Source organism: Taeniopygia guttata, chromosome 9, assembly GCF_048771995.1.
Source record: "Taeniopygia guttata chromosome 9, bTaeGut7.mat, whole genome shotgun sequence".
NCBI lineage: Eukaryota > Metazoa > Chordata > Aves > Passeriformes > Estrildidae > Taeniopygia > Taeniopygia guttata.
Window position 1 is genome coordinate 24,959,730 of NC_133034.1, and position 13,242 is coordinate 24,972,971.

Sequence of the window (13,242 nt, forward strand, 5' to 3'; positions counted from 1 at the left end):
CTGAAAGGTGCATTTCCTCAGTGTCCTTCTCTCCCCGACTTCTCTTTGGGCTAGAGCTCCTCCAGAGGCACTGACAGGCTCCAGCCATCCAGAAGAGGCCCCATAAGTAATATTAACTTCTGCAATTTCCTTGTTACTCTTAAGCAGGTTATTAATTAACTGAATGTAACCACTGGCTGTTGATAAATCCTTTTAACTAATTCAAATTCCGTATCGAGCTGGGAGCACTTTCACTCGATCTGCTGCCCAAGTTAAGCTGGGTGAGGAATTATTCCTGATGTGTTTTCCAGCACTGGGGTTGGGGCAGAGGGAGAGAAGATATTTGTTTGCTTGATTCCACATGACAACTCCAGGGTAACTGAATAGACTGTACGGTCGGCTTGACAGGGCTGAGCACCCGCCAGCAGCCTGGCTCACATACCAGAGCCAGGGGGATGGAAGGGGCACTGGCAGCTGGGATGGAGCCCATCCCAATTTCTCTAAAGAGAGCCAATTTCCCATCAATTATTCATGTTCTTCCGAGGTCTCGCTTCTGAGAGGTATGAATAACTTAAATATGTGTTCGTGTAACAGCTAGAATAATGAATAAATTACTGTGAGGAGGAGAGCAGAGGAGCAGGGCTGAGTGTTAAATAATGGAGGGAGTTTGGAGGGAATGTGGTCCTTAGCAGCGTGGGTTTCTCTGCCTGCAGGAACTGTGGGATGCAGAAATGTATCACAGTGAGGCCTGTGGGAAGTGCTGGGAGCTGGCTGGGGGTGCCAGGGAAGGAAGAAGCAGTGTTTGTGTGTGGCATGTGAACCTGCAGCACCCCTGGATCCTCTTGGGGCTCAGCTGTCTCCTTCCCCTCACTGTGCCTGGGGACACTTTGTCCCTGGGCTCCAGAATTAAAGCCTTGCTTTGGGGGAACCCTGGCACACTGAGGAGCTGCTGGTCCTGTTAAATCACCAGCTGGAGAGACTCTGGGGTGGATTGGGAGGAACTTCAGGACATTCAGGGCTTGTCTGGTGGCTGCTGCTTCAGGAGACTTCGAGGTTCAGTGATTTTTTGCATTTATTTACTGCTCCAGTCCAATGTTCCCTGCCAGGGTGGCATTTCTCATAACAGGGTCCTTGTATTGTGACCCTGTAGTCCCTCACACTGCCCCATTTCTTCCTTCACTCTCTTTAGACAGAAATACACATTATTCCCTTTGTAAAATTTTAAACCAAATTCTTTTTCTGTAACATCACTGAAAATAAGTCACAGATCTAAAAGCTCATTAAGCGTCCTTGAAAATGAGCAGATTTTGATGGTGTCATTGTGACAGTGATGGAATTGGTGTTTGTTATGAAGCAATTTATTCTGTTTTAGCACTGTGTTGTTTAGTTTAGCCTAATATTTTAATATCACAGAGACATCTAAACATGGAATTCTTATAAATCTGTCTTACTGATGTTAAAAATGCTACGTCTTATGAAGTGCTATATAAAGCATCAGTGTGTGCTGAACCAGCAGCCAAATATGATTTCTTATAGATGGAAAATCAGAGAAAACTGTCTTGACAGCACCCAGATTATCAAGTAATTTATGTATATAAAAAATTGATCAAGTTGTCTGTTTGCAGCAGTAGAAGCTGCCAAGTTCCTGAGTACATTCCTGCCCTCTGCAGCAGTGCCTCCTGCACGGGTTGTGCAGCCAGAATTGCCTCGGAGCTGGGTGAGAGCTGGTTCAGTTTGGGCAGATTCTGGCCCATAACTCTGCTGATTAAAGCAGCTCATCACAGGGGAGAATAGTCCCACATCTGGGAGGACCCTGAACTGCCTTCAGGCTGTGGTGGTGGAATTCTGGTAGGAGAGATCTCCTCCAAGGCTCTGAAATTGCTGATGTCCTGCAGGGGCCTCCACAGGGATGCAGGTTTCTTGTGTCCAGGAGCTGATGCTGAGAGCAAGCCAGCTCCCAGCATTTCAGCGAGGTGTTCCATCAGTGAAAACCACCTTTAACCCCTAAAATTAATTTTAGGGCTTAAAATTAATTAATAGACTTCATAATTTATCATTTCATCATCTGGTCCTGCTCAGCATCCATGGGATTTCAAGGGATGTGAAGTGTGGAAACCTGTCACGATAGAAAAAAAGAGAGAGCTCATAGGAAACAATGGTTGTCTTGTGGGAAGATTTTAAATATATGCAGCTGATCCCATGGGAACTGCTGAAGACTATTCACCCTGTGTGAAAATGATGCTCTCTCAATATAATCTTTAATCCTTCTCTTTCACTGAAAAATGTGAGAACTTTATTTCCAAGTTTTGAAAGAATGCTCTGTTTTAGGGAGTAAATGCTTTCCAAGCATAAAAATAAAATACATTTTGATTGGTGCAACACAGAGGGAAAGGTTCTCTGAAATATCTTGTAATATTCTGTCCATTAATTGCATATGTGGATTTCTTGGGAAATGTATCCTGGCTTTTTTATTTCTTTATTTCCTGGGTCGGTGCAGGGGAGAAAGGAAGCATCCATCAGTCTTGGCAATATTACAGACTTCTGTAACTCTTTGAGACAGCAGTTCCACAAAATTCTTTCTTGTACGATGGGGAAGAAGAATTTCAACAGAAGGAAATTCTACCTGAAATTCAAGTTTTTCTTTGAGGATGATTCTAATCTTCCTGCCATTTACGCAAAAGGAACCAACAAGTAAATATTCAGTTGTTTCATCCCCAGAGCATGGAAATCCAAACCTGCTCTGTTCACTCTGTGCTCAGGTGAATAACCAGCCCAGGGCTCAGCAGAGCTGCTCCCCTGGCCTTTAGGAGCCCAGGTGCTGAGGGTCAAACCCTGTTTGGTGCAAACCAATCATTTCTGGGAGGGTTTTACAGTCTGGAAAGGCAGGGTCACTGACAAGATTTTCCTTCTGTTTTCCTCCAGTGTCTTTCATGCAAAGCACTCTGTGGAATCCATGAGTTAAGCACGGCAACATGGCTGCGAGGTAAGGAAAGAGTTTTTGTTTCCTTTTTAAGGTTACTCGGAGCTCTGGGCTGTGTTGTGCCCACAATAAAACAGCTCCCAGTTCTCTAAGAAGACTTTCTCCAGGTCGAGGGAATTCCCAGATCACTTTCCTCTCCCTCTAAGTTACATTTTTGACACTGTAAGTTAGATTTTTGAACCAGATGCTCATTCTATACCTTTTAGTTTTTTTAACCAGATGCTCATTCTACACCTTCTAGATTTTTGAAGATTTCAGAAAATGAGCATGGCCTTGTGTTTAGCTGAGAGCTTTGGCACCTGTGGTGGCTCAGCCCCTCCATGGGGAATAAGAAATTCCATGTGGGAGTTGTGCTGCAGCATCAGGGGAGAACCATGGTGTGGTGCCCATGGCAGACTGGGCTCACAGAGGATGTTCTGGTAATTAACTGGATTTCCTTGGCAGCCCTGCCTGGCCTGCATTGGGACATCCCTGTCCTCACTGCAGCTCCAGCAAGGGAGAAACCAGAAAATCCTGTAAAGGTTCACTTAGCATGAACTTCAGTGGCTTGAGTTCCCTAAAATTCCTTAAACAGAGTGAAGGCTTTCCTGATGCTTGTTATGTAGCACAGAACTAGACAAAAAATGTCATTGCACAATTGCTTGAAGGTTGTGGTTCTGTTTTCAGTGGGATAACACCCAGAAAATCAAGCAGCTGGATTTACATTTCAGGTCTTTTGGGTGTTAAGGAAATACGTTCTTGTATAATTTCCTTCACTGTAAATATATTAAAAAAAAAACTTCTCCCTTCCTCTTTGGTTTAAAAGATGATATTTTTTTCTTGTCCTTCTAATGTCATTTTGCAGAAGCTGAGCTTCTGATAAACTAAGGCTCAGCCTTTCAGCTCAAGTTCAAATGGCTTTTGGATGCCTGTAGGTCCAACTGCCCTTTTACATGGGACTTTTATTGTTAATCTTCTATTATTGGGGGAATTATTTTGCAAACAGACCAATTCAGTAGTTTGAAGCTCTGAAACCTGTCAGGCTGGCTTTTATTCTGATAGCTTCTGATAAGGAGCTTTGGTAGGAATGCTGTGCCTGCAGCAAGTGGAGAGACTCACCTTGGAGGGGAGCAGCTTCAAGGTCCCAGGGAAAGGGTGGCTCTTTCAGCTTGGCATGAAAGGGGAAAGGAGGTGTTGAAAATCAGATCAAACCTTGGAATTAATGTGGGACTGCACCAGAACCAGCACGAGTGGTTTGTGTTATAAACTGAGGGGTTTTTCCTGCATAACGATGACTTGAAGTTTGTTCTGGGTGCTGGAGTTCCTGCTTTGTTCCCCATGTTTTGGCCTTGGAAAGGTGCGAATTCCTCCTGTGAATCCCCTCTGCAGTGCCAGGGGGATCCAGGCAGGATGGACAAACTTTGGCCAAACCCTCTCTGCCTTTTCCATTCCTGCTGTGCATGGGACACAAACAGCAAGTGAGAAAACTCTGATGGGTGTGGAGTCAAGCTGATGGAGATTGGAGGTGATGAGACACCTCAGGAGCTGCACCCTGCAGCAATTTTATTGCCCAGCTTGACCCTTTTAAAAAAGAAAATTTAAAAATGACATTTTATATGACACATAATTTGTTTTCCCTCTTGCTCAGTGCCTACTGCCTATTAATAGCAAACCTTGTAGTGGGCAAGGAAATGCTTAAGGAACAATTCTCTTTAATGCTGATGGAAGGAAAGTCTTTCCAGCACTGTTACACAATGTAAGCATTAAGAGGATTTGCTATAATTCCATTTGCAAGAGCTCACAATAAATAAATGTTTTCCTGCATTATCCTGAGTGTTGTCTATAAAACTCACATAAAATTCTCTGTTTGGGTAGAGCTCAGGAGCTCTCTGAGAAACTCCTGTGCAGGAGCACACCCAGGGGAGGATCACATGCAAAAGGCCAGTGATATTCCCAAGGATCAGGGAATATCCTCAGCTGGAAGGGACCCAGGAGGAGGATGAAGCCCAGCTCCTGCAGAAAGGGCTGCTGTGTTTCAGAGCAGCTGATCCAGGGGAGGGCTCAACAGACCTTCCTTCCTGGAGCACTTTTCTGCATTATGTGGGCACATTTTGTTGTGCTACTCCCGAGGCTCACGTTAAAAGCCAAAGCAAACCTCAAACCCTCTTTTGTGCTCATGTAAAGGCTGCAAAACGACGGCATTTATTCCTTTGGCCAGGAAATCTCCTCTCCAGCAAGGCTGTTCACTTGTTGTCTTTCTTTCAAGCAGTGTGAGCTTACTGAGGGCTGTTTCCCCTCCTTCCCAGGGAAGGATAGCTTTCCACTAACACAGAGAGTTCTGTTTCCTCTATTAAAAACAACTGCCCTCAAGTGGAGCAGGCTTTGTATTTTGCCCTGGAAACAGAGCAGCTCATTCAGAGATAAGGCCTTGCTGCATTTGGGTTCCTTGGTCACCTGATGGAGCCAAGGGCAACTTTTAGGCTGCTTTAGTCTGCATTCCTGGGATGCCTTCCCTGTGGCACCGCAATTCACAGCTCGGGATGCCTGCCTGCCAGCCTGCCCCTGGCTGCTGCCCGGGGGGACAGGAGCAGAGGGGCAGGCTTTGTCCCCACAGCTCCTGTCCCCATCCCTGAGGATGGCCCGGGGGGATCCCGAGCAGGTAAAAAAAAAATCAGTGTCTGGGCTTTTCTGAACTTTTCTTTTTGGACTTGGGAGTGGCTGAGTGACAGCAGGTGAGAGTATCTGAGCTCCCACCCTCCCTGTGGTTCAGCTTGGTGATTTGTGCCTCGGGATTTGCAGTCTCAGCTCCTTTCTGCTTCTTTCTGCTTCTGCTTGATGGAGTTGGGAGTCCTGTGGAATGGCATTGGTAGAGCTGGGGAAATTACAACAGCCCTGCTCTGTGGCATTAGCAAGTGCAGTGTGCTGCCTGGTAAAACAGGGACTGGTCCAGGCAGCTGCTCCCAGAAGGTTCTCAGTGTTTGGCCTTGGTTTTGCCCCTTCTGTGGATGCCCCAGCCCTGGCAGTGTTCAAAACCTGGCTGGGTAAGGCCTTGGGCAACCTGGGCTAGTGGGAGGTGGCCCTGCCCATGGCAGGGGGTTGGGATTGGATGGGCTTTAAGGTCCCTCCCAATTCTTTAAGATTCTGTGGTTCTGTGATTATATTTGACTTTTTTCTTTCCCTGAAAAAGAGAACAAAATAGGAATTAAGGGTACTCCATATCTCAAATAATCATTATAAGGGATGTATCTTGTGGTTTTGTCAACTCCAGAGACGAATCCCGAGGAGCTGACACCCAGAGTGAATCCAAGTGGGACCTATGGGACCTAAGCAGAGCTTTGGGACTCGAGTGCAGGAATTCCCAAAGTTTGAGCCTGGCTCAGCCTCTGCTCCCTTCCTCGGCCAAGGGGAAGAGCAGAGTTTCACCTCAGACAAGGCTTTGTTTTACAGGAGTTTAAAAGACCCTAGGGATCATTTTGGCAACAGAAGTGACCGTTTCTTCTAAACAAAGCTCACTATCTTCTCAATCTTGCTAGTAATGTTTTTCTGGAGTCAAGACACTACAACCCAGGAAACAAAGGAAGAGGCTTCACCCTCCTGCTCCTCCTGGAGCTCTGCTGTTGACCAGGGAAAGGGATTTGGAGCCTCAGCAGCTGCTCCAGGGACCAGCCTGCTCAGGTAACACACAGGGAAAGGAAGAAAACTGTGGCTTCACTTATTAGGTATTTTTTAATAATTTTAAGCTACTTAGTGTTTGAAGGAAAAAATTCACACAGGTCATGAATGTGCTTAAGGATGTCCCTGGCTCAGAGGGTTCACTGTGACATTTTCACACACATTTAAAAATCTTTGCTAAACTGGAATATGTCAATCAATGCATTTGTTAATTTTTTGTTGTTGTTATTGTTTTCTTTAAGATTGGAGCCAAGGAAGCCTTGAAATCCAGCCCAGATTTATCCTTCATATGAAGCTGACTGCTCCTGGCCGGGATTGTTCCCGTTTTGTCCCCAGCTGAGTGCCCATGGTGCCTGCAGAGGGCTGAGCAGGGCCATGCATCACCTCTTCGGGCTGGTTTTGGCACAGAAGGACCTGTCCCGGGCAGGGGATCTCTTCTCCCTGGAGGATGCTGAGATCGAAGGAAGCCTCTCTGAAGCTCTGGAACAGATCAGAATCATTAGTTCAGCTGCAGTGAGTGAAACATTGTCCTTCATAAAAATTTTAATGAGATTATATTGCGTAAATAAGAGGGGTATAGAAACAACTTACATTTCTGATAGACTTAAAAACCAAATATTTTAAATATATTTATAAATTTGTACAATAATATTTTATTTATATATAAATACATAAATATATAATATATAACTAAAACTTTGTGTACAAAATATATATTTATATAAGTATTTATATTTTATATGTTTATATATAAATAAAGATATTTTATATAAATATATAATAGAAACCATATATTATATATTTATATACATATATAAATATCTAGAAATATAATCTATATAAATTTTTAATAAATTTTATATTATATATAACTTTTTATATATCTACTTATATAAAGATTTATATCTTAAATGTTTAAAAATATTTTAAAATGTGCCGACAGAATCCAGTTCCCACCAGATTCAAAGATAATTCCAGTTCGTCTTCATAATAATTTTTATCAAATAGTTATTTAAAGCATATTAAAGATTATATGAAATTACAGGGGTCCATACCTTCCCAATGAGAAGGTATGGACTCCTCATACCTTAATGAGAATTAAGACCTGTGGGATGACAAATTCTGGATGACAAATTCTTGAGTTCTATCATGCTGAACATTTGTTGTTAAGATGGACAAGGAAAAATGGGCACTGGAATGGTACAAACACTTAAATGGACACTGGAATGCTACAAAAACTTAATTGGCTGTGGTCCTGGCAGCCCAGTTGATTGCAGATGTTTTTTGCTGTGCCCAGGACTACCAGACCAACGACAACGACCAGGCCGTGGTGGAGATCTGCATCACGCGGATCACCACGGCCATCAGGGAGACTGCATCCATCGAGAAGCACGGCAAGGCCCTGGTGGCTCTCTGGGAGTCCTGTCTGGAGCACAACCTGAAGCCCTCTGGCAAAGACGAGGACGCCCCCCATGCCAAAATTGCATCTGACATCATGAGCTGTATCCTGCAGGTAGAGCTGGGCTGAGAGCTGGGCTCTCGGTGCCAGTGGGTTTGGTTTTGTTGTTTAAAATGCTTTTGTAACTCTGTTTGTGGGTGATCGTGTGTGGTGATGTTTAAAACTCACTTGGGGAATTGCATCATTCTGATTCCTCTTCTTTTGAAATCGTTGAGGTAACTCATGGAACCATGGAATGGTTTGGGATGGAAGGACATCAAAGCCCATCCAGTGCCACCCCTGCCATGGCAGGGACACCTTCCACTGTCCCAGGCTGCTCCCAGCCCTGTCCAGCCTGGCCTTGGGCACTGCCAGGGATGGGGCAGCCACAGCTGAGTTATAAAAGTGCATTTGCTGCTCCCTAAAACAGAGCTTTTATTGGCAAGCTCCTTTGCATTAAAACAAAGAGGTATAAACTGAGGTTTTCCAGCAGATGTGGGGGACAATTGGAACAATAATGAATATCTGCCAGCTGGGCTGGATCTCAGGCAAGTCTCTGTTGATATCAGCAGCAGGGAGGTCCCCAAGGTTTGCAAACATCACTGTATCACTTTATTGAAATCTGCTCTTCATTGTCACCTCCACATCTTCTAAGTGTGCCTTCCTGCCCTGATGTTTATCATGGAACAAATTAAACCTGTCTCCTTCCCTCTGAATTCAAACTTTTTCTTAACTAAGGATTTTATCTTTATTGTAAGGGGTGGGGCGAAAAGAAAAGAATTGTTCTTTGGAATTTTCTTAGATCTTTAAATCCTAGTCAGAGAGCCAAGCCTTATCTTCCCATTCTTTGTGTGGAGTAGCAGAGCAATAACTTGGAGCAGCATTTGGCTCCTGCTCCGTGGTGCCTCAGCCAAACATAACAAGGCATTATGTTGATTTAAACATGCTGTTGCAGAAAGCTCCATTTATTTGCAGGGCTTTTCTCATTAAAGATGCAGCTTTTGGTTACATGGCAGCTGCCAGAATTATCTGTCTTGACACCAAGGGATGGCTGCAGTCCCTTCTTCCTCAGGGGTCTCTGGAAGGGAGTGTCCACTGCTTGGCAAGTCTCTGCTCCAAGGGAAAATCCTCAGAGTCGTTCAAGCTCTGTGGAATAACAGATTTGGGGCTTCTCAGTCTAAATTTATTCTATTCAGAGCTGCTCCAGAATGAAAGTCCAGAAAATCTGCTCTGCCTTCCTTAGCACTGTTCTGTTGCTGTCTGAAACATGTGGGTTCCAGGTTTGCCTGGGATTTCAGCTGCTGATTAGACATAGTTGCACTGCAGGATTATTTTCAGAAACAGGGATGTGCTCCAGTTTCAAAGATCTGAGTGGAGAGGAGAGCACAGCACTGGTTAAGGAGGCTCCAGAGGGAATGTGGGTGCTCAGTGACACACCAGCATGTCCTGCTACTGTGGGAATTCGGCAGGCAATGGATGTCTGTGCTTTGTACACACAATTTTCTGTATAAGTAATAGCAGAAAACCTTTTCTGACCTTAATTCAAAACCCCAGTGTACACTGAGGGCCCCTGAGATTCCAGAAGCTTGGAGCCATTTTAGGAAGAGGAGTTTGCACTCCTGAAAAATCTCAGTGTTCACAGGCATTGGCTGGAGGTTCCCAGAGCAGCTGGGACTGCCCCTGGATCCCTGGAATGTCCCAGACCACACTGGACATTGGGGCTTGGAGCACCTGGGACAGTGGGAGGTGTCCCTGCCATGGCAGGGGTGGCACTGGGTGAGCTTTAAGGACCTTTCCAACCCAAACCATTCTGGAATTCTGTGAGTTCAAATAAAGAAATGAAATCTTAATGATTACAGAATAATGAATGATCAATACTAGAGCTATCACACTGTGAGCAAGTTTCCAGTGCAGTTCCAGGGAGTGGCTGCTCCAAGGTGTTTTCTGTGCTGGGGGTGATGGATGCAGCCTCTGTCTTCCCAGGGAGCACCAAATACAAAATGTCTTGTTAGAAATATTAGCATGTAGTTAGTGCACTTCATATCTTCTGTATTTTATTTATATTGATTTATGTTTATGCACCACATATTTTGTTACTGCCCTTCTGCTTCCTCTAGCAGAAGACAAAGATAGGGCTATTCTCAGTATTTCCTGCTGCAGTAGTTTTAAATTTCTGTATTTGTTCTTTCTTTGACTCCTGCCTTCAGTGGTGGTACCAAAACATGACTTTTCTTGAGAAATTATTTTTCTCTTTTCCCCCTGTTGCTTTGACTTTGGTTTCCCTACTCTTCCCAGGACAAGACTATTATATAAATCTCTTTTTTTTCCCACGTTTTTGCAGAATTACAACCGGCCTCCAGTGATGGCCTTGGCCGTGCCAGTGGCAGTGAAATTCCTGCAGAGGGGTAACAAGGAGCTGTGCAGGAACATGTCCAGTTACCTGTCCTTGGCTGCCATTGCCAAGGCTGAGCTGCTGGCTGAGCACACAGAAACCATCGTCAGGAGCATCCTGCAAGGTAGGCCCAGCCCAGAGCTGGGGTTTAATCCAGTGTGTGAGCAGATCAGGCTGTGCTGGGCATGCACAGAACCATTACCTTATAGAATCAATCAGTCTTTGGGGTGGGAAAGACTCCAGGATCAATCCAACCATCAAACAAATCATATGAGCTGTGTAAAGCAGATCTATGGAAATATCTATAAATGTGATCAAATGTATTAATCACACTCTCACAACAGACTTCCTCAAGGAATATGTGAATTTACTGCACCTCTGGAGGTTTTGGTATGGATTGACTGACCCACAGGGCAGGAAATACATCTGTGCTCGTTAATATTCCCTGCTAATGGACTCCAAATTATCAGCCCTGATATGAGGCACCAGCCATGGAGCTCTTATCCTTCCTCTTAGTGTCACTGGCAAGGCTCCAAAAGAGAAATGGGGATGAAATTAATCCCATTCTGCGGTGGGATAGTCAGATGGAAGATATAAAAGCTTTGTAGTGGTTCTTTCATTTTGCCTACGTTATTAGCTTTATATAGAACAGTGTTGCTAATCTCTTTACATTTTATTTTTTGTGGTTTAAAAAGCCAAAAATATTCATTCCTATATAAAAGGAACTCCAATTGAAATTGAGCAATAAAGTTCACAGTGTTTGTTGCAACACAGTGCTACTGCAGTGGTAAAAATCAGTGTTCTCCTCCAAGTAGGGGTAATAGCAGTAACTAGCAATAACTACTTATTTAAAGAACATTGTTATAAAGATGCTAAGCCCTCAAACTAAATGTGTGCATCCTGCATTTATTAATTTACAAATTAATTTATAAATTACTTTATAAATTTATATTATTTTAAGTCATACTCATGTGCTAACGTTATGCATTGCCACTTGTAACTGTGGGGTAGTAAGAGAAAGAAATAGCGAATAGATCCATGGTTTTGGGAAAAGTGATGCACAGCCACAGCAAAGGGTTTCACCTGGGCCGAGCTGTGCATTTATGTTCTTCCACCAGCAGATGTTGCTGTGGATATCGGGTTTGGGAACTCCAGGCTGGAAGGGGCCGCTCGGAACGGGCAAAATGATTTGTTTTGTGTCGTGACTTAATTACACTGCTCGTAATTGGCGTTTGAGGCATGGGAAGGCGGGTTTGCAGCAGGCTGGGAACCGAGAGCTGCCCTGAGAGTGTTTTTTGAAGGGAGCAGGAGGCGAAGCTGCCGAGGATGGATTTCCAAGGCAGATTTTGGAGACAAAGCCGTGTTGTGGGGCTGCACAGACGGGGCTCAGCCTCGAGGCACCAAGCTGAGCAAACTTTGGCCCCTTGCCTGCAAATGTTGGAGAGGAACTGGAGTTTTTCATTACTTGGGGCAACTCTTTGGCTGCACAAGCAGGTTCTTATCTCATTAGCTAAAACAGAGCTCTTTAGGAAGGGTTTGACTGCTGTGCCCCATGAGTGTGGGCTCTGAGTGTGCCTTCCGTCAGCACCGGAGTGACACGGATTTATTCCTGTTTATTCCCGAGGGACTGAACAGCTCTGCCCTGAAATCCCAGATCCCATGGCTGCTCCACCTTCCAGGGCAGCTCAGCATCCTGTGGTGCTGCTCTGGCTCAGCCTCGCTCCTCCATCTGTGCTGGCAGCGCAGCATTGCAGGGGCTTTTTCCTCACTGGAGCCCAGATTCCCCCAAAAATGTTATATTTCCTCCAAACTGCTGACAAAGGAAAGCATAGCTGGGCGAGGAAGGAAGGAGAGAAGTGGGCTGTGGGGCTGGGCTGTGGGAGAGCTTTGCTGGTGCTGGGGGTGATGAAGGAAGAGCGGAGCGCTCTGGAAAAGGGAAGTTTTCCAGCTGAGTCAGTGAGGATGGAAGGCCTGGCTTTGCACTTGGTCCTCTGCCAAACCTGAGCTGAGACAGGAGAAGGCTCCTTCCAGGACAAAGCATTTCAGGTATGAGCTGCAGTAAGAGGAGCAGCCAGGAAGGATTTCTGGAGAGATTTTTGAGGATTTTCCTTTTCCTGCTGCATTTTGTGGACATTTGTTTTCACTTAGTGGAGGGCACTGAACAGAGGGAGGATTTGAGAGTGGTTTTGCCCTTGCACACTGGTGGGACCCTGAGTGTTTCTGTAATTCTGAAAATCTAGGTTTTGACTGCCAGAGATGAACAGAGGTAATATTTCATTGTTCTGTAGCTAAGGTTATTTGCAGCTATTACTTAGTGAGGGATTTTTGTCAAGTTTACTGCCAAGCATTTATAACGTGGATACATTTTTATTGCAGGGGAACAGGAGAAATTCCAGCAATCAGGGCAATTCTTTTCCCTTAAATAAGCAGTGCTGCCAAGATGTTGGAGCAGGTCGTATAACTTTAGGTATGAAGCACAGCCCTCTTGAATGGCACAGGAAAGTGGAATTTACCTTTTACTACTTTTGTATCCAGGCAGCGAGGATCTGTCATGGTCAGGAGGAAGTGTAGCAGCAACATGTCAAGAAATTTGTCAAAGTATGTTCTTAGGACATTTGTGGAGAATGAGAGACAGGGAAACATGGGAGTAGAGAAGAAGGATGGGCTGCTTCCAGGGGAAATAGGAATTGTTTGAATAAGACATTCCTCATGATGACTTCTTCAGAGGCTTCAGCAGGTAGCAAGTAATGGTTCTTGTTGTAAATGGTTACATACCCACTGAGTAGGGTATTCATCATTCTC

General features: G+C 44.7%; 1 protein-coding gene across 18 annotated transcripts in view; it reads left to right on the forward strand.

Moving 5' to 3' along the window:
• Window positions 1–219: 219 nt before the first annotated feature.
• Window positions 220–13,242, forward strand: part of VEPH1 (ventricular zone expressed PH domain containing 1) — a 57,570-nt gene continuing 44,547 nt past the window's right edge. Inside the window, exons 1-8 of one of the 18 annotated variants that reach the window (XM_072933465.1) lie at window positions 222–539; window positions 2,477–2,738; window positions 2,902–2,962; window positions 5,553–5,597; window positions 6,386–6,613; window positions 6,853–7,123; window positions 7,908–8,123; window positions 10,390–10,564. In XM_072933465.1, the coding sequence (XP_072789566.1) occupies window positions 6,986–7,123; window positions 7,908–8,123; window positions 10,390–10,564 (529 nt within the window). In that variant the 5' untranslated portion in view covers window positions 222–539; window positions 2,477–2,738; window positions 2,902–2,962; ... (1 more) ...; window positions 6,386–6,613; window positions 6,853–6,985. Of the gene's footprint in view, window positions 540–2,476; window positions 2,739–2,901; window positions 2,963–5,469; window positions 5,598–6,385; window positions 6,614–6,852; window positions 7,124–7,907; window positions 8,124–10,389; window positions 10,565–13,242 lie in introns of those variants that run through there. The other 17 variants (XM_072933464.1, XM_072933448.1, XM_072933451.1 and 14 more) reach the window with 17 other exon arrangements.